This window comes from Pyrgilauda ruficollis, unplaced genomic scaffold (genome assembly GCF_017590135.1).
Source record: "Pyrgilauda ruficollis isolate IOZ18807 unplaced genomic scaffold, ASM1759013v1 scaffold66, whole genome shotgun sequence".
NCBI lineage: Eukaryota > Metazoa > Chordata > Aves > Passeriformes > Passeridae > Pyrgilauda > Pyrgilauda ruficollis.
In genome coordinates, this window is record NW_024528377.1 from 4,687,002 (window position 1) to 4,708,832 (window position 21,831).

The following is a 21,831-nucleotide window of genomic DNA, read 5'->3' on the forward strand; positions in this document are numbered from 1 at the left end:
ATTGAGTTTTGGATCATGGCTGATGGTGCACATTCCTGCTTGAGTAAGAGCTGCTTTTGTTAAATTCAGTAGAAACACTGACAGTATTTGTGGTTCATTCTCTGAACAGAATAAGGAAGTCAGGAATGCAGGACCATTGACCTGGGTGTATTTCTTGCACAGTATTTTCTAACTTTCTCTTTCTTTCTCCCCTTAATCTGTACCTGCAATTCTAGGTATAGTAGTGTTTATCATTCCCATATCCACCAATCCGTTATTAATGAGTTGCTTCATCCTCTTATGGATACAGTTGGGGCAGTTCATAGCTGTCAGTCCTGGATCACTTGATGGTAAGTCCCACCCACACTACTTCAGACTGAAGTTCTTCCATGTAGGATATGAAAATGAAATAGGATTTGGGGGTTTTTTTTGAGTTTAGGTAGCAATTTATGCCTCCTTCTCTCCCACCCCTAACCTCACCAAGTTTTAGTCCCTGTCTTCCCTCTCTTCTGTTTCTTCTCAGGTAATATCTTCCACTTGTAAAAAAATTTAAGGCAGCTTTATTACTCAAAATATTTTTCTGTTACAGGGGTTTCTTTCTGTAGTTACGTTTTCTATATAGGTTTTAATAATAATTATGACAGAAAACAAAACTAAATTAAACTCAAAACCAAGAGAGCAAAAATAGTGCATTGCATGTGAAAAAATTTTTTTACCGAACAGATTTTTTCCATACTGAGCTGTGTAGTTTAGACTGAAAAATTCTGACTCAAAGTAACCACAGGAAAATGAGTTTTAAGATTATCATACCCTGTGTTTGAAGGAATGAATTTGGCATGCTCATGGAATGATAGCATAAGCATCATAGATCCCTGCAAGTTTGCAGATATGGTTGTTCCAGGAACTGACCTAATCTTAAATCATAATCTCTGATTATTATTATTAATAATAATAGTGGTAGTAGTAAAGAAAGCAACCACCACTTATCAGAGGAAACTTGTACCTTAGGTTTTCTCTATTTTTGAATGAAATATTTTGTCTACCTCAAAGTACAATGGCAAGCTTTGTTCTTGGATGAAAGTCTTTTAATAGCTTAATCTGTGTTCTTACTTGGTCTAGATCAAAGAAACTCAATTGTAAAGACATTGGGTTGAAGAGGTGGGCATAGCTGAGAAACAGCTGAGTACTTCTGAGTCTGTCAGCCTTACCTAGCAAAGGCAGTTGGTACCTGAGTTTTTTTGGCTAGGCTGGTTACAGCTAGAGCCCTAAAACTGTCAACAGTTGTTTCTGATAATAATCATCTTGTGTTCACTATCTGTTGTTTCACCAGCTGATTTTCTGTACTTTCTGCTCCTACTGAGGGAGAGAACAAAGCATTCAAGGGTTGCAGTAGTTAATCATCCTGCCTCAATGTGTGTCACTGCAGCATTTTTTCATACTGTTGTCTCGAGTCCCTCTGTTTGTTTTTTATCCCTGTATTTCTCAATCTGTTCCTGGGAGCTTTGAATGGAGGATAATTGTGGTCTGAGTAGAATTTTGTAACATCTTTTGTTCCCCTGTCATTTATGCTGAAATAAGCTTCAGGGCTCACATGAGGTAGCCAAGTATGTGAGTGTCTGTAATGGCAATCTATTAATTAACTGGCTCCTTTCCTTCATTTGCTGCTTCTTTTTTTTTATGTTAACTTAGAAATCTACTCTCTGAGACGAAAAACACTTGAAGTGTTGGATATTAGTCTTGACCAGTCCAAGAACAGCCTTTTATTAATTGTTTTGTGGCAGCCAGTCAAAAATGGAGCCAATGTGTCCATTTTGTGCATTTAGCTTGTCTCATAAATCTTAATTGCTCACCTTTCAGGGAAAGCCAGATTTTTTTGAAGTCAGAGTTAGTTTAAAGACTTGTTCTTGATAATTACTGCAGACAAAATATCTCCCAAAACCTAAATTGCAAATGAAACTTCAGTTGCCTCATGAGAATATACTTGAGTTGTAACATAAAAGGAAGGAATCTGTCATTTTAGAAAACTTGCAGAAAGTAATCATTCAGTGTTTTAGTTAAAAAATAATGTTGGCATTTTTGAGGAAAGCTGTAAGAAGCAGTAGTGGAAATAATACAGCTCTATGCTGTATATTTAGAATGTTTAAAAGAAAAGCAAAGAATCTTAGCTAGGAAAATGACAATTAAAAGTGTGGAAATCTTACTTTTGGAAAGGTAAATCAGTGACCAGAAGAGAATAATAAGTATATCACAGATTAATATATTAGTACATTTCTAGTGAAAAGAAGAGAGAAATGTAGTTTCTTAAATTGAGAAGCTTTGGGGACTGTTTCAAATGTAACTCCCTTTTGCACAGAAGGATATATCCCTGTCCAGATCCCCTTTTGCTTGCAAATGGGCTCATTTTATGTAGTTGCACATTTTGGGTTTAATTATCTCTTTTTGTGATACACATGGAGTTGTCCTTTGAGTAAAAGCTCCATTCAGCTCTAAATGAGCTGTTCTGCTTTCCCATTGAAAGGTCTTTGTTGGTTTTACCTGCCCTTTCCATTCATTCCTGTCAGCCATGTGACTGGGCAGTTCATTTGTCACAGAAATGAACCCACTTCTAAATTGCAAAGGCAAAATGGTTCATATTTTCATAAGTTTATCCTTTTTTTTCCCTGATTGTGTGGCTTATTGTGTCCCTCTCATCATGAATATTGCAGTACCTGTGTCACAGAAAAGGTAAATTTCCTTATGGATACCTATTTTTGAGACTGTTGTTATGCTAGCTCCTTTTGTCTGTGGGGCAATATCTTGGTCGTGTACATCCAGCTCCTCTCGGAGTCATTTCCTTCACAGTCTGATTTTAGTTAGTCCTTTTCATATTTTTTTCCCATTGTAGACATTCACTGAATGTAGGTATTCTTTCCAAAGACATTTAGTATGCTCATCTTTGTGTATGATTTTACAGACAGAGTTGAGAGAGTAAACCCTCAACATTATTCTTTTTTAGATCTCTTACTGCACAATTTTGCAGCTTCTTAGAAACCACTGGAATATTGTGGATTATCAGCAGCATGCAGGGCTGCTCCTGTTGAGGGTTCAGCAACTTGGCTCTCAGACCTTATAGAAAGGATGAAAAGGAATAATCTGCTTAGTCAGAAAACATCCTGGTTTCAACAAACTGCCCTTGGCAAGTTGAAAAGAAGTGATTATTAAGATATTCCATCTTCCTTGTCCTAAACTTAGCTGTTACAAGTAATAAGTATTGGAATAGTTAAAGGAGTTGAGACAACCTGCCTTTTCCAGCATGGTTTCTGGTGTAGGGGCAAAATTAAATTAATCAAGTATTACTTGGCACTGAAGGTTCCTTGAAGACACATCAAATGAGCTCTTAGATGTTGAGCACAATGAAAGAGCACGAAATAGTGGGAGAATTTATGCAAAATAACTGCATAAAATAAAAACAAAGTAAAAATAATAAAGTAATAATAATTTCATATAGCATTAGGATTGTGGCTGATGGTCTCAAAGGTCTCTTCCAATCTAAATGAATCTATAAGGATGCATGTGGGAGTGTTAGCAGCTGCTTCCACCCATGGATTCTTTGGATATGCTCTTCATGCTCAAGAGCAGTCATGCAAGCTTTGCTCCTGTGGGGTAAATGTTTCTAGTAACAGCAAATGGTAGCACACAGCTTCATTGCAGGCTTCTCCTTAAAATGGGGGAAGAAAGTAGTATTAAAAATGAAGTTTGGTGCTCCCTGTAACTTCCAGAATTCATGAAGGAGTGACTGCATTTGATACAGCCCTCAGCAGGGTAATGCTTGGTGAAATGTAGAAAACACAGGCGAGCAGCTCCAGTCTTCCTTGGCAATTCATGTCTGTTACTCTCTTGGCAGAATAGTTTCTGTCCATTAGAGCATTGCAGATAAAAAATGCAAAGGCACTCTGCCCAACCACTCAGATGTTGAGACAATAAGAAAGTTTATTCAGATGTCTAAGCTATTTCTGTTAGATTTACTAGAAGAAATTACATGTTGAATAACCCAAATAGGAGATTTGGTTACTTTGAATTTAGAACAAAAACCTGCATTGCTGGGTACTTTTATATCCTGTTTGTTAAATTCACTGGTCATTTCTGCCCATGAATAATGGTGGGTATGGGTACACTGGAGAAATTAAACTTCTTACATGTTTACTTACTTTCTCTTGAAGTAACATATCCACCAATCCGGACCCAATCTGTTGCACTTGAAATTCAAAGCAAAATTTTGAGATTTAGGTTTTGGGGGAAAAGTGACAAGATTGGTTCAAAGTTGTACATAATAGTTGAGTTTGATTTATTAGAAGCCCTCTAGAGCTATGTAATTATCTGGTGGGAAGCTGATTTGGTGTGACTTACCGTCCAGAGATCCTGAAGTGACAGCCTGAACTGCTCCTTTATCTTTGGAGAGAAGAGACTTTACCCATTAGTAACGGATTGCTGGATATATTATTTTAGAGAAAAAAAAAGAACAAACAGGTAAGATTTTTTCATTCTCCTCTTTTACTATTTCCTGTCTACTGCAAAGGCATTCTCTGTCATCTTTGATCTATCAGCTGTTGATTATTTGAAGATATTATCAGGTAGTCTCAAAGTACACAAAATTTGAATGTAATAATTTCTACAAATATTTTGTACTGTGGCTGTAGACTATTAATACACTTTCTGGAAAAATACAATTTCTATTTGCAAGTAGCAGATATTGAGGATCTAAGGATGTTGGTTTGGGGATTTTGAAAGTAAAAGTTGGGTAGAGCAAGAAAAGTTAGGGGTAGCTTCTGTAGGTAATCCATATACAATATTTGGGATTGTTTGTACATGACAAAAAAGAGTTATGACATCCTGAGTCAATCTGCAGTTTGTCATAAAACAATGTTTCCCATCTGACAAGAAGTACAGTTATGGTTTGAAAACTTATAGAAGAGTGCCTGGCACATAGTTTGTGCTTTTTTCCCAAAGGTGTTGCCTTTGGAATATGGTAATGCATGCTCTGTACCATGGCTTTAAGTTATTTTTTATCTCTAGCAAGCATTGGTAAAACTAAAATTTTAATTTCCAGTGTGACTGAATTTCAAGATATGGGCTGGTTTTGAGCTAATTTTTTTTTTCTGACAATGTTTGTGTGATCAGAAAGAGCTGGAATCTGAAGTCAGGAGCACATCAGTGAAAGTTAATCCTAAATTTAAAATTGTGGCTTAGTTTTGTGAAGCTGCTTTTATGGGCAAGATAGCTATTTCAAGGACAAAAAAAAACAAAAAAAAAGGGAGAGCAGAAAAATGTTAAAACTGATGCACACATGCATTGTACATGTATCTGTTGATTGTGAATCAAATAATCTTTCATAAAAACAAGTGGTTTGGGTTTAAGGTCAGGTTGAGAGGTTTAGCAATCTAATTTGGGGGATGCTGGCCCACAGCAGGTGGCTTGGAACTGAATGACTTTTAAAGGACCCTTCCAACCCAAACCACCCTGTGATTCTGTAAGTGTAAATGTTAATGTTCAGTATGAATTTAGAGTAAGGAAAATTGTGTTGGAGTTGCCGTAGTGCAATGAGATCAGCATCCAGAGTGTGTTGGGACTCAAAGGTGTGCTGGGATTGCTTCCATTGCAAGTCACTAGAAGTAAACAATATTGCTGTTGTTTGAACATGGGAAACCTTAAGGCAAGGTAAAAAGGCCTAGGGAGGATTTTGGAAGAAATCTTCACAATTCTTAAGATGCTTATTAGTGGGGAGAGAGGGAGGAACAAATACAATTCCTCAAGTTTTTTGTCAGGGAATTTTACATTTGAGTTAGTTCATTACTTAGAGAACTTTCTCTAACTCCCTCTAGGAATTCTTCCCTTTAAAAATACACAACAAACACACACAAAAAAAAAGTTAAAAACATCCATTCATTTTTTGCCTTTACTGTCTTGAAATCTGTGTACATATTTTTAGTCCTATAGCAAGAATTAAGCACAGGTTTTTCTCTGTGGACACAGTATTTTACTACTGATCATGGAAAACCAATTGCTAAGTCTGAGGCAGAAATAGACTTCTCAGTTCTGTGACCACTGTTAGAAAACAACACAGTTGGGATTTAGGGGCAAAAAGTGGGACATGTGGAGTTCTAAAGCTATTTTCTTGTCTTCCAATCAAGAAGAAAAATCAGTCATATGGATACACAACTAATTGCAGCCAGTGATGAAATGCATATTCTAAATTATTTTTCTATTACCCATGTAAGCTCAGAGCACAATAGAAAAGGGTTGTGCTTCCCTCTCCAATGGTATAACTTATTTCTTTTGCAAATGAAATAATTGTAAATATGAATCAGATACTTATAAAAATACCAATAATTGTAGCCAGTACAAGCTTGGTTGCTGCTCTCATTGTTTGTATATTTCGGCTTGATTATTGTTGGATCTTATTTTTCTGTTGAGAGGGGACATTTCCTTTAAATGGGAACTACCTTAAATGGTTCTGAAGTAATAGCAGCATCCCAAAATGAATATATAGATAATTGTTACTACAACTTTACTGAAGTCAGTTTTAGGCAGAACTGTAAGGCAGCTGTTCATTGGCTTTTTATAGTGTTTACACAGAGCGTTAAGCTGTTTCAAATTTCTTGTGGGTAAGGATGTATTTGTTACTTCTGCCTTGTCACAAGAAAGGAGGATGTTAGAGGATGTTACTGTTACCAGATGGGAGAGCATTGGAGAGGTCTTGAAACAGTAACAGTGTTTTAAATGGCAGGGGAATGTTGATCTATGAAGGGAAATTTGCCCGTGCATTGTTTGAGATTATTTTTATGCTATACAATATAAAATATAGTATGGCATAAAAAAAAATTTGTATCATGAAATAATTACTGAGAGTTAAAAACTTGAAACAAATGCATTTCAGAATATGTTTTTGTTTTTCTTTTTAAGAATTGCATGGTCATTAAGAATTTGGTTTTGCTTTAGTGTGTTGGAAGTTGAGGCAGAAGAGTCTGAAGCACCAAGGTGTCTGAAGCTCCTGTGCCGCACAGGCACTGATGCAGTTGTTCTGTTTTCTCTCACTAGTGTGTAGTTGGTGGGTGCAATGCCAGCTTTGCATCTCAGGGAGGACTTGCCCGTCATGTGCCCACACACTTCAGCCAGCAGAACTCTTCAAAAGTTGCCAGCCAGCCAAAGGCCAAAGAGGAATCTCCATCTAAAGCTGGAATGAATAAAAGAAGAAAATTGAAGAACAAGAGACGACGATCACTACGTAAGTGTTTCGCAGGAGTTCTTGAAAGGTTTGTCTTGGAATGAAAGTTCCTCCTCACTCTGGTGGTTTCTCTGCATATTTGAATCTGGTGGGGTTGACATTGCTTGTCATGGGAAGAAAACAATTCCAGATTCTGTTTGTGTTCCTTTTCAGGGTAAATCTCTGCGTGTCAAGGAAAAAAGATCAGTTTCCTGTGAGCAACGATTGGAGTTGCCAATTGAAAGAAGCTTTTCATTTCAGAGTTGCTTTTTGTTTACTGACTATTACTGTTGGAGGGGTTCTGTTTAGTGCTAATGAGATCTGAAGTTCAGACAGAGATTGCAGATTCATATAAATTAGAGATAAATGCATGTTATATAAGCTCTTTTTTTGAGCACAACATTTCATTATGTTAATGACAGTTTTATGAGCATAACCAAGATCTAATTTTGGGCAGAATTGACTTGCTATGTTTTTTTAATCTGTCTCCATATAGTTGATGTTCATTAATTTTATATGAACCAATGTGCTGAGGGGTGTGATTTGTCATTTAAAGTGAGAACTGTTTCCTCTAGCAAGAAATAAGCACTTACCCAGTACCTTTTCTAGTCCATTTCTAGTCATTGGTAGTCCCAAACTACCATCTGGTAGTTTGATTCCTGAGTTGTCCTAGCATTAGACTAATAAAACATCAAATTTCTATAGAGATTCTAATCTACAGAAATAGTTAGGAAAGATTAGGCAACTGTTAAAATATTTCACTTTGGGCTATAATTGCTTTGGATGCAACTCTCCAGTACCAAACTGATCATTTGCTGATATTGAATTGTTACTCTGCCACCTGCATTTTAGAAGAGACATTAAAAAACTCCTTTACATTTTTTTTCTGCTGCTATGTCAACAGCTGAAGAAAAAACTACATGTATTTTTACTTGTGGTGCAAAATCCATCTCACAGTATTGGAAAGTAGCACAAGATACCTTTTTTTATGAACCATGGGACATCTTAAATCTCATTCTGTTCAGAGTTTTATTTCTCCACAAGTCTTCTGTAGCAGAACATGTAACTGTGACCATCTCTCCCTTCCTGTGAAGAAATAGTTACCAGTTATTCAAATGGTACTGCAACAATGGATTCACATACTAGTGGTCTTAGGTGATTACTCTTTATCACACGATTGGGATTTAGTCTTAATGCCTCACCTGTGTTTTAAGGAACTTTATGGAAATTTATGGAGCAGTGGTCTGCCTTGCATGCAGACAAGCATGTCCTGGGAAGTTACATTATCCTCTGGAATTCTGAAAAGTTTTCCTTCTCATTATTCTTAAAAAATATATGAGCAAATTGTATTGTGAAACGCATCTTAAAAGTAGAGATTTCAAGAATTCCTCTGGTTTTGGTTCAACATTTAAAGAAATTAGAAAACTTTTTCTGTCCTTTTCAGAATTTGATTTTCAGAGAGCTTTCCCTTTCAGTTTGGGAATCTGGGTAAATGAGAAGGTTGCAGAAGGGAAGGCTGAGGGTTAGGGGCTCACTTTGCAGTATCTTTTTGCATGTTAGATGTAATGAGAGGGACATCTTGAGATAATCGTGATTTGTTGACTGTGTTACTCAAAATATAAATGTCTGAGAGCGGTCACTTGAAAATTCTTATTTTCGGAAGTTCCCGAGTTGCATGTTAGCTTGCTTCTCCATACTGATTTTGTTAGGTGGCTGATTTAATGCATCTTAATTAATTTGCACCCCCACTATATACAGAAGTGGTTTTCAGGTTGGCATTTTATTAGTAATTGATAAACATCATATTATATTATTTGACTTACAAATTTCAAATCAGAGCTTCATAATTGAACCTTCAAATCACCTGTTAATGTGCTTTAGTTGTAATAAGAATTTGCTGCGAAGTTATGAATGAATTTGTGGCAAAAAATGGAAATAATACATGTTGTGGGAGTGTTAAAGACCAGACTGCAGTATTTGAATGGTCTGCTGTCTTGATCAAGTGTTGCACAGGAAGAAAAATGACAGCTGCTTGAGCAATTTCTTATCTTCTTGCCTCTTGAGACAAGTGCAGTGCTGGCTGTAGACTTTTGCCTTAAGGCAGAAATCATCTCTAACTGAATTGGGAACTGACTACTGTAATGTATTTCTCCAGAGGGTCTGTGACCCAGAAATGTATCCAAAGTTGATGGCATTTTCTGACTATTGGCAGCTTTCCTTTCAAACTTTGGGTGGAGTATTGTTGGTGAAGTGAACATGACAAAGGGCTGAGACAGTCTTGCTTGTATTTCTGTTTCTTAGCTTGGTTTGAGTTAAAGAATGAAGTGTGCAAGTTTGTGTGCTTTGTCTTTACAAGAAGAATGGGGGAAGACAAAACCCTTATCAAAGAAGCCAAAATAACACAATTAACATCATTAAGTGTTTTCAGTTTGGAGTATATAACTCTAAATACCTAAGAAGGATTTATATTTAGATATTTTTAAGTGCCCAGAAGGAGAGATGTTTAACACATGTAACAGGCTCTCTGCAAGTTCTCTTCTCTTACAAGGACTTAATGATATGGATGTGAATCAAAATGCCATTTAATAGTGGACAATCTGTTTAATCAATCACTTGCACATAATAATGTGACAAAAGCTGGAAGTTTTTCAGCACAAAACAATTTGTCTGAAAAAAAAAATAAATCTTGTCAGTACGTTCTTTCTACCTCATGGTATTATTAGACCCTGGCTTTTTTTAAAGGTGTGAGTGGATTACTAAATATTGGCCAATATATACTGTTACTGAAGCACTCTCATGTATAAATTCTTAATAGTTTAAGTACAGCTAATTTATACATTTGCTTCCTCTTTTCGTATCTGAAGGTAACACCTTTTTGTGAGAGAATGTATAATGAAAAAGGAGATTTTACTGTGGCTATATGTGATGAGACTACAATCTTCTGATACTATTACTTAATTGCCTTTTTTAAGATCTTGCCATTTTAAAGTATTTTACTTTTCTTTTGTCCTGTCTTGTGTTTTTATGTTCTTCTAAGTTTGAAAATCAGCCTTTTATCATAAAGCTTGTTTTACTGGTGACACCCCTTTAACTGGTCACATTCATGGTGCTGTAGAGATATTATTTATCCTAGGAATTTTGATGTAGAATAATTCAGGATTGGAGTCTGTGGCTTGCTTTCTCTTCTGGGTGGCCTTTACATGTTCCCTCATTCATGCAGAGTGGCTTTTAGAACCAAATCTGTTGAAAGTGTGTACCTCTAAAACAGGTCACGGTATTGCTGTTCCGAAGCTGCCTTGACCACAATATTGCCACTTGCTTTTTCATTGCAAAGATGACACTGTAGTTATTAACAAGCACGACAATCAAGTTCACAGGAGGAATATAAGAGAGATAAGGCAGCTTACTGTCCGTGAAATTTGCTGTAAGACTCTGTTACTTATGGAGGGCTTGGATTTTCATTTGGTGGGTTACCCATTTGATGATGTAATTTGTTTGACTGAAGGAACTGCTGAATACTTGGAACTTGCATTATTAAGCATGAAGGAAGATATTTAAATCCATTTCCTCAAAATCATTTTGGGGTAAAGATGCATAGAAAATACTAACACTTAAGAATAATTTAAATAATTCATACACTTTTGAAAAATTGTGCCCTTTCTTCTCAGTCTGCTGAATGTTTTCCACTGGAAATCCTGGAGAAATTTGTTGCATAAACCTGAAAGCAAAAATCTGTTGTTTTTTTTTTTCCTTCTTTCCATCCTCCCTCCTTTCTTCCCTCAGATTTATTTATCAAATATTTATATGCTTGCATCAGTGAGCACCTGCAGCACGAGCTGTGGGCCTACATTGCCACTTAGAGAGAGAGCACATTGCAGTGAGATGATTGCCTAATTGGCAGTGTCCAGCTGAGATGGAGCAGGGACAGGACAGAATGTACAGATGAGTGCTTACCAACAGTCAGCCTCAGGAGTGCAGCAGGTGCTAGCTCCAAGTGGGATTTGTACTTCATTTTGAAATAATGGATACAGGAATACAGAAGCTGTTTTAAGTGAAGACAGCAAAAGTTTTAATCACTGTTTGTGCAGATTTCAGGGTAATACGTAGTTGTTAATGTAATACCAGTTCCTACTCTTAGTTTTAATTTCAATGTGTTATTTAATAAATTGCTGCTCTCAAATAAGGCTTAAAAATGTGAATATTTTCATTCTGACTTTTCTTCTAATGTAATGTAGTTTCAGGTTTATATAGTATATTTTAAAACTTTTCTGTGAAATATTTCTAATACCGTGGAAATATGTTCTTAATAACAATTATTTTGTAGTTTAAGTACTTTTAGTATAGAATTGATGGACTTTATTTTACGCCCTAAATCAAAATTCAATAATCTTTCTACTGTTCAAGAAACACTTAACTATAAAAATCCTTTTCTAAAAGGAAAAGGTGTTTATAATGCCTGCTGCTTTTATACTGGTTGTAAAATCTCAGATGGGTGTTAGTTGTATTTTATTCATTATAAATTGAAGGTTAATATGTGATGCATGCAGCTTGTGCTTCTTAGTCAGAAAATGTTTACTAATAGTCCAAGAACATGGAATGACAACTTGTACAGAGAAAGAAATGTGTGATAGTGTGGGGTTTTTCACCTGACTGTTCAGCATTATTGAAACTGAAATGAGTGGATGTGGTTGCATTTTTGGAAATAGCTGTTTCATTCACAGGGAGTGCGTTTTGAGCAAACTTGAATTGTGCTTCTCTAGGAATAATTTCTCCCTTGCAGTAAAAATGATGTTTGCAGTTCTCTGACAAGGTATTGCTGCTGACAGAAGGATAAATGGTTTACTAATGACACTTCATTTACATGCTTGAATGTGTTTGAATGCTTTCAGTGTGTTGAACACTAAGGATCTCTTTTCCTTTTTTCCAGCAAGACCTCATGACTTCTTTGATGCACAAACACTGGATGCTATAAGACATCGAGCCATCTGCTTTAACCTCTCAGCACATATAGAAAGTTTAGGAAAAGGCCACAGTGTTGTATTTCATAGTACTGTAAGTATATATATGATGAATTCTTTTTGTTTACCTCTGTGTCTGAAAAATCCAGTCTTTAAGAAATATTTCTGTTTTCCTCTTACTGCTGTAGACATTTAATCAGAAATAAGCAATAGTGGCTCTTTAGTGTTGTTGAGCTGTCCACTGTTAGTAAACAAACTTTTAAGAGGTGTTGGTGGTAGTTGTTCTAGCTCACAGACTGAGTGGATTGCAGCATTTACTGTTTGATCCAGTTGGGGAATATCTGACAGTAACTTCGTGTCGCAGAAGAAAATTGGTTCTTTCTTCTAAATAAGAGCACAGTTCAGATGGCATTTCCATGGTCATGAGTGACAGTGGTCATTTATCACAAGAAGTATTTTTGGTGAATAATTGAATATATTAATGATGCTGATCTGAAATATGTGTTTATTCCCTTTTTTCCTCCAGTTTAAAAGATAGAATCTTGAATAAATTTATTCCCGTCCCCATTTTTTCTTTGGATAAACTCACCACCAAAATATTGGGGAATTGCTGGAAGGAGGCAAGAACCAAGTGGGGAACTTGTGTTTGGATAGGAAAGACATCAGCATTAATTTAGAAGAGTTTAAAGCAGGGATAAAATACTGAATTGGGGCAGAAGGATCAGAAGTTTAAAAAGTTGAATAACCTCAGGTTTTCTTAAGCATGTTGGGAGATGAGTGCATGTAAAAGGTGGAGACTTGGCTGAAGAAAATAGGTAAGAGATGGGACAAAATGGGGAGGGATGGTTTTAAATTGGTAGAATAGTCAGACCAGGAGTTCTGGCTGACAGGTCTTCAGCTACAGCTTTATCTTGTTATGGGATTCAAACTCTTGAACTATCAGTCTCTTTCCATAAATAAAAGATGATTTTGTGTGCATGAAGCTTATTTCACCTTGTTCTGCAAGACTGATGATTGCTCTGAATGAATACCTGTGGCCTGTATTGGAAATCTTTTCCAGATTATTTCTGCTGAACTTTCTGTACATTGTGCACCAGCTGCAAGTGGAGCTTGCAGGTGGCTTAGCTGTTACTGTATTTAAATCTCATTCTAGTTTCCCTGGCCAATGTGGATTTTACAGTGCTGTGAGAAAAGCAGATTCTTTTCAAATTCACAGCTTGCTTTAATCTGAAAGGTGATCCAGGCAGTCTACTCTGTTGCGGAATAACAGCTCTGGCTATTGGAATAATTCACAAGGAGGTGGAATTAGAGGGAGGAATCTGCTCTAAAACTGCTTCCCATGAACTTGAAGGAAGTTGTGAAAATCGTTGTAGCTCATCTGTGCATGTGTCACTCGAGATGGTGGGAGGCTGATTAGATCTGGAATTGCCGAGACCTCAGTTGTGGGAGAGCTTGTACCAGTGGGAGAGCTGCTCTGGGGTTCCAGCCCCCTGCTGCTCTTGGCTGCTGTATTTTGGGGTGCTGGCTTGTGGTGGACATCAGCTTTGTTGATGAGACTTAGCCTAAAAATCAGCTTTAAAAAGAAAAGGTAGGCAAGAGGCTGTTTTGTGGACTGCTACACTGAGCTAACCTCAGATACAAACACTTACTCATTTTGCATCACTTAAAGGCATTACACATGAGATTTGAATGGTGACTGGCTAAATGGCACAATAAGTTTGTGTGCTCCACCTTCAGATGAAGAAAAAATGCGTAATTAACAGAGACATTAATTTGGAAGGTGGAAAACAGGAAGATGAAATTGCCATGCTGTCTGAAAAGAAACATAAATGATGTGGCTTTATTGTTTTACTCAGCATAAGAATAATGTCAGCACAATGCAGTATATTTCAGGGCAGATATTCTAATATAAAGAATTTCTAAGCAGTAACTGTGGATACCTTTCATGTTCTCTGAAAAGGCACATCCTTTCATTTATATGTACTTCTTTAACACAACCTTTTCTTTTAGATATGGGGAGATTTAGAATGCAGTCATTAATAAGACCTTTTTGAGGAAATGTGCTTGCAATCCAATACACCTTTGACTTGATTGTGGTTTTTTCTGCTTGCTTTTTAAAAAATTTTTTGTATTTTAATTCTCTGAATTAATTAATTAATTAAATATCTACTTAATCTAATTCAGTAGACATGCCAAGCATGTCTACTTAAACTAAGGAACAGATATTACACTGATTAAAAAATGTGACTTAGAGGTTACTCTGTCATGCCAACCCCAATTTTGAAGTGGCTTGAATTAATTCCCTGAAACATTTGAACACTAAACTGTTCCCTGGTTTCAACTTTTTTTTAGGTATTTTAGTTCAGTGGCCACATGTATTTTAACTGGTTACATAGTTTCAATAATTGAAACCTTGTAAGCAGTAAATTAATCCACTGAGATGCCTACCAATTTACAGTGTGAAATTGTTTTCTTTTTCCAGAAGAGGTCAGCAAAACTCTATGTCTGATTTGAGACCACTTTGATGGATGTTTGCTTGGAATTTCCATTTTGTTTCTGGGGCACTGCAGGAAATGTAGAGAGCGTAGTAAGAATATTTCCAAATAAAGCCGTATTAAGTGGACATCTGCTGGCTGAATTGTGGTTTTCACTTAAAAACCTAAATGGATTTAAGTTCTTTGCAAAACAATTTGAAGTCTTCAGAGCATATTTATTGCAGACACACAACTTTTAAGGAGTATAACAGTCTGCTTTCTATGAATGTCTAGTAGGACATGAAGAACAACAACTTTTGAGGAAAAAAATCTGTAATTTGGTTTTAATTATGATTTTGCAATTATTATAGGTAATAGCTAAAAGAAAAGAAGATTCTGGCAAAATAAAACTCTTGCTTCATTGGACACCAGAGGACATGTGAGTATATTGCTAGTGATACATTTTAAATGGGGAAGGATTTACTGTGGGATCAATGAACTGTTACTAAATTATTTTGTGCCTGTGATTATTTGAGTTAAAGTTAATATTTTAAAAATGCTTTTCAGAAAGTAAGAAGTTTAGAAATCAATAAGCAAAGGGTTTAATGATTTTCACTTTCAAGTCTTTTGGCTGTAATACCAGTTCAGTTAAATTTGTATCTCTATTTTTAATGCATTTTGTCACAAGTTTCAATTCATCATGAGGGACAGAAGCTAAAATATTCTTATAAAATAGGCAGTTTTTTGATTCCTTCTAGAGCAGATGGTAATATTATATCTAACAGCATTCTGAAATTTTTCTTTTTAAAATTAATACAGATTATATAATTTTACAGATAAAGACAGTTAATTTTATTTTAAGATAAGCATTAAGAAGTATGCAACACTGGGAGCATGAAAAATAAAAGAGTAAATTTTTTTTTTTAATACAGAGTTGAGTGGTTTTTTTGTTTGTGCAGGTGAATTCAGTATTAGAATCTCTGCATTGGAGAGAGGTTGTTCAGTCATGTTAAGACATTCCCAAGGGAATTTAGATTTGGTTGGTCGGGTCAGAGGAAAAATATGTTTTATATTGCTGTTTGCTGCATCTTGGTTGGGTTAGATGGGTTAGACAGAGTGGGTATTTCAGAATGATGTAGTTTTGAATTACTGAGTACTCAGTTCACCCTGATTATTCCCTGTAAGCAGAGGAGATGCCAAGGTGTCCTGGCACACACCCTCAGTCTGTGTTACTGTCAGGGCACTCACACTTCAGAAAGCAAAATGCACTCAGGGTTGTTCCTTTCCACTGCCCTGAGCTGCTCATCAGCCCTCCCCGTGGAGCTGGGAGTAGTGATTTAGCTTCTAGACTGAGCAGAACTTCAACTTCTACACTGAATCCTCTTGAGAAACTGCCCAAGTTCTCCAGGATGTCCATATGTTCAGAGTTTTGGTCAGCAAAAGTAAATACAAGTCTTGAAGTAATTTCCTCTACAAGAGGAAAGTAACTTTTAGTGGGCTGGGAGGGTCGGGGTTGTTTTGTTGGTTTTGGTTTTTGTTAAGAACAGGAATTTATTTTCAGTGCCAGTAAATCAGCTCACTGACTTGTTGTCTTTCTGTATATTTCAAATCTCTGCATGTGAAAAATTTTCTTTTTTGCTGTTTGTATCTTGAGCATACAGTTGCTACTGAAAATGTCTTCCCAATGTTGGTTGTCCAAAACCTGATTTTTGGCTTTATTTAAAATACTTCTATGATGTTTTTCCACCTTTCATGATCCATGAGATTAGTGAATAAATGGATTGCCTGTTGGGTTCTCCCTCCCCTTCTGCCCTGTTGTTTTAAATTTTTTTGTTCCTCCTTCATCTGAAAGGTTTAATTGGAGAAACTCCTTTTCCTGCTAGGGTAGAGGTTCTGGGTTTCATTTGATGTTTTGAATAGCTTACCCAAAAAATTGAATTTGAGTTGCAGCTAACTTTTCATGCAAAGTGAAATCTTTGCAAAATACTGATTCAGTGACATAATTTGCAAAAGTCTGTGAAATTTGGCTTTGCAGAGGAAGAGCCATTACATTTAGTTTTAGATGTTGGGCTTCTCAATTTGAAACCTGTTTCTAAGACTTAGACACCTTTGTTACAAACTCCTCCCCCAACCTGAAGTTACTCTTTGGTTTCTAGGACATGTAGAAAATTTTTAAAACCCCACCAAAAACCTAAAGAGGGTAATCAAACAATTAACTTCAGCAAAGTTGGAGCATTTTGTCTTTGAAACATTTGAGCTTGGAGCAAGCAAATTAGTGTAACTCAAAGCCCAGTGCCTGCAGTGTATCCTGTCCTTTAATTGAACAGAATCAAGGAATTCTGCCTAGTAAAATAAACTATTTTTAAAGGTCTGGTTGTTTTTTGTGTTACCCATTTTCACATTAAATTGTTGCTATGGAGAATGTAGGGCCATTATCACTGGAATATACTTCAGGAATATACTTCTGGAATGATGTAAATTCTCTTCAGTGTCTTTTCAAACTGAGAACCTGAAAAACTTCCAAGTGTAATGTGTAAAGATTGGGTGCCTTTCCTCACTCTGGTGAAGATGCTTTTTAACTAGGGAAATGTGAAATTTGCTTCATGTGTACTAGTTTACCACATAATGTTATGGTAAGAAAAACAGTTGATCTTTTTTGAATATTTTTATTTTATTTATTTATTCATAGTCTCCCTGATGTGTGGGTAAATGAAAGTGAGCGACATCAGTTAAAAACTAAAGTAGTTCATTTATCAAAACTACCAAAAGATACTGCCTTGCTTCTGGACCCAAACATTTACAGGTAACATCTTCATTTTGCAACTTTCTTTACTTGAATGTAATCTTAAGCCTCACTTAACTTTTTGACGTTGGAAAATCAGGATTGCTAATGTATTATACACCAGATCAAGGAGCCTTGGTACTGTAAACGTCCAGGAGTTAAGTTCTGAGGTCTTAAGTTATTTCAGAATTACTTCTTGAACTAAACTCTAGTGACTGAGAAACGGGGAATGTGTGTATTTACCAAGTGTATTTTACTTTTTTGTGCTTGGTGTACAGAAATTCTAGTAAAGGAGGTACATACAGTGGAATCCTGAAAGATCACTTCTGTTAAGATCACATACTGGTTTGTATACCAATTTTTTTAAAGTCCAAATTTATCTTTCCATATTATATTCAGCTGTAATACATGCAGTATTACCTTGAAACTTGTACTTGTGTTCAAGTACTGTTATTTTTTATTACAAGATTCTTTATAGGGGGACAAAAGGGAACAATCCATGTTACTTGTCTTTAAGCTACTTTCACATTTCTGTTTTTAGGCCCTCAGATTGGCTTCTAATCCATCTGGTTTCTAATAATTTCCTGATTCTCCCCCCACCCCTTTATTACTGCTCTCCCATGATTGTCAGTACCCACAGTTCTGTGTGTACAGTTTTTAAAGGTAATCTGAAATGCTTAATTCATTCTGAAATTTCGGGCATCCATAGATCCATATGTGATTATATTAAAAATCCATGAAAATGGCTTTTGGAAAGGAAGCTTATCATAGCAGAAGTTCAGTGTTCCGATGTTTCTTCCTTAACATCCAGTGACCAAGAGTCTCAAGGAGTAAATGAAACACTAATCTGAGGTCTTTCAATGCAATAAGCCTTTCAGTTCACCTTTAATACTCAGTGTATTTCACTAATCAAATTAATGAAAACTTGCTTTATTATATGAAAACAAATCCTACTGTATTTGCTATCTTTGTAAATGTGTTTTAAGTACTTAGCTTAGTCTATGAATCATTGCTATTAATGGTAAAATCATAAAAATGTTATGGTGAGATTGGATTGTGTGTTTTAAAACTGCTTAACACAGTGACTTTTATAATCTATTGAGGTGTTAATAATTTTATATTGATTACCTATTTTGCTAAGCTTGATAGATTAGTTTGCTTTGAAAAGAAAAGAATAACCTTTTAAAATAAAAATATAATGATCTCTGGATTAAACCCCTGGAGAAAAATTAGCAAACCTTTCTATCTCTCCCAAATGAAATTAAGGTCCCCACATGTAATGTTGGACTCTATTTTTAGCAGTATGGATCAGTCTGTGATTCAAATGAGCTTTTGGGACCAGCTGAGGGAGCTTAATGATGTAAATTTTAAAACCAAGACTTCAGAAGCAGATTTTTAAAACCAAAATCTCTTTTCAAGAGGAAAGGGTAGTTAAAGAAATTCAATGGCAGTTATTAATGTCATGCTAAAATGTCATGCTTTAGTAGAAAGTCTGAAATAATTATCTGAAATGTACACTTTGGTGAGATCATCTGAAATGGCTCTTGGTTTTAATCAAATGCAAGTAGATTTGTATAGTCATGATTTCATTCAGCTGACCAATGTATACATCACAGGGTCTTAATGTAAAGCTGTACCGTCTTCTTTTACAGAACAATGCCCCAGAAGAGGTTGAAGAGGTAAAAACCAAGCAAGTGGGGACACCTGCAGTCTTAGTCACTGACAATGGATTTAGAAATAAAGTTGCACATTAGTCAAATCCCATCTTTTTTTTTTTTTTTTTTTTAGAGAAATATTTATGCTTAGTGTAAACATTCTGTGAATGAAGTTGATGCTTCCGTGGAATATATTAATATATTACTGTATATCCACATTTTCATGGAATGGTACAGTGGGAGACTGAGCAAACACTCTTCTGGCAACTTAGTGGAACAACTAAAAGGCTTTGCATGCTTGCTTCTTTAAGCTGCTTTTTTCTTTAGTGAATACAGTAGTCTATATTTGATGAAAAGAAAAAGTAACCATCACCATTTCCTCCCGATTCCCAGGAGAACTGTTAACAAGCTATTGGGCTTCCTGTCAGTGTTAACTAAACCTAACACATGCCAGACAACAGAACAGCTACCAAGGGAATATCCTGTTGCCCTTTGAGTATGGTGGATAGTAATCATTCGTCATTTGTGATCTTGTGTCCTTTTGCAGATCCCTAAAATATGTTGGATTATGGTGTTGAAACAAATGTTGATGGAATGCTTGTCTTTTCCAGTCAACTCTGAATACGTATAGTACGGTGGCAGGATGTTCAGAGTGTTGCAGTCTGTCTGACCCCTTTGCAGGAGTAGTGTAGTGTGTTCATCAGGTCTGCTTTGGTGTGATCCGTATCAATGGACGGGTTTGGGAAACCTCGGTGTAAGCAGTCAGTGTTACTGGTGATTTTTTTTTTTGCTTTTTTGACCCTCTAGGATCCCCATTCACTTGTAAAGTATACTTTATTTGGCCTAATGTTTTCTAGCTGTAAAGAAAATGGTATTTTTTAAAAAAAATTAATCTAGAAATTCAATCCTTTATGCACCAAAGTTGGCTTTGAAAAGGAAAGTAAAATCATTTTCTTGCTTAATAAGCAAGGAGCCGTGGATTTTTTTTAACTGACAAATAGAGATGCGTCTAACCTGTTAGTCTTTGTATGGAGACAAAAATGTTGCATATAGATAATAGGACATTGCTTGTAAATATTTCAGCAGATTTGTAATATATTTTTATATTATGAAATGTACTGTAGATGTTTTTCTAGAGGCATGAAAGTTAAAATGTATATATTACGGTAGAAATAATATTGAAGGATATTGTAATTCACTAGTGCTGCCAGAAGAATTGTTTAAAAAAAGCACCTTCCTTAACAGTAAAAAAAAAACCTTCTTTTACATACCTAAGGGACTATATACTACTGTTAATATCTGTTGTAAGAACAAAAATACATTGAACATCCTTCCCAGAAATCTTAGAGGGATGAATAGTACCCATAATTAATTCATGGCACTCCTTTCTAATAGTGAACACAGAATTAGTTTTTTCCTTACTGTCGGAAGGAACTAATATGTAAAATTTGTATGGATATATGCAGTCAAACTGCAGAGTTAGTCCTCCTTATTGGGGAGGAATTTACTACAGTGAAACTAATAACCAGCAGTTTTTACACTAAATTTTTATTAAATAGATTAAGACTTAAAGTAACCCTTTGGTTGCAGAAGTGAGCACATCCTAATGTAATACAAATGCGTTCTGCATTGGTACTGACACGAGTCTTGCTTAGCTCCAGTGGGTTAAAAATGTTACTTATATACACAAAAAAATAATCCTATCAACGATATGAAGTGCAGATTAAAAGCACCACTAATATAAGATGTTCTGGAATGGTTGTTTAATAAGGGTATTATTCATAAAATCTGTAGTGACGTGACTTTATTTTTGGAAGAAATGCAGTGTTTTGGTTTTTTATTTTTTTGCTTGAGCACTTCACCTACTGCTTTTTCTGTACCTATAAAGTAATCCGTAATCTTTGTTTCTTTTTTTTTGAATTTGTTATAAAATTGCCAAATAGAAGTGTTTCAGATATAGTTTGTATTTGTATTTTTTTAATTTTATTGCTTCATGAGTTTCTTGTAAGTCATTTATAATTGACAGATGATTGTAGACCTTGCCTGAGTATTTTTTCTAATAAAACAAAGCAAACAAACCTCATAAGCCTCAAAATTGTGCAATTTCGATGGAGTTTTCAAAACCAAATATAAAAATGATGCTGTTTCCTCTGTAACTTGTAACACACACCTTTACAGAAGGGGGAATTCGTGGATTCAAGTGATGTGGTGTTCATGTAAAATGTGACTTCTCCTGGGTTTGAGAAAACTGTTACCTCGTGTTCTCATGGCAGAGTTTCTGCTTTGGAAGGAAAAATCAGTTTAAATAACAAACATCTGTTAAGAAATGGATACACTTGGAGTTAATTAAACTTTCCATGATAGTCAAAAGGTAAGTGGACATTTGGCTGAGGTTTACTTGTAGTTATAGAAGTGAATTGCTAAAACTATTTATGCTTGAAAGTTATTTGCATTCTACAAATTTTGGAATTACTTGGTGGTATTTTGTTTCAAATGCCAGTCTGTTCTCTAAAGCTCTGCTGCAGTTTTTTATGTGCCCCTGGGTGGATTTCACTTTTGTTGGAATACCAGGTAGGTGGAGCTGCCACTGTGTGCTGGGGGGCACTGATCATGTTTTTTTTTCTGAAAATAATCTTATTCTTACTCTTGAACAGTGTTTCTGAAATAATTGGCCTCTCCCCTTTTAAGTAATTCCATGTGCTTTGTTTTGGGCTGTTTGGGATGTAACCTTTAAAGGTTTCTC

At 35.7% G+C, this 21,831-nt stretch overlaps 1 protein-coding gene across 2 annotated transcripts in view; it reads left to right on the top strand.

The window, feature by feature from the left end:
* The window catches only part of AEBP2 (AE binding protein 2), a 42,556-nt gene extending 21,390 nt beyond the window's left edge, over nucleotides 1-21,166 (top strand). The window contains exons 4-9 of one of the 2 annotated variants that reach the window (XM_041484434.1): nucleotides 7,054-7,240; nucleotides 12,147-12,271; nucleotides 15,023-15,090; nucleotides 17,341-17,454; nucleotides 17,712-17,778; nucleotides 19,086-19,197. In XM_041484434.1, coding sequence (XP_041340368.1) covers nucleotides 7,054-7,240; nucleotides 12,147-12,271; nucleotides 15,023-15,090; nucleotides 17,341-17,454; nucleotides 17,712-17,766 — 549 coding nt within the window. In that variant the 3' untranslated portion in view covers nucleotides 17,767-17,778; nucleotides 19,086-19,197. Of the gene's footprint in view, nucleotides 1-7,053; nucleotides 7,241-12,146; nucleotides 12,272-15,022; nucleotides 15,091-17,340; nucleotides 17,455-17,711; nucleotides 17,779-19,085 lie in introns of both variants that reach the window. The other variant, XM_041484435.1, reaches the window with a different exon arrangement.
* The last annotated feature ends 665 nt before the right edge of the window (nucleotides 21,167-21,831 follow it).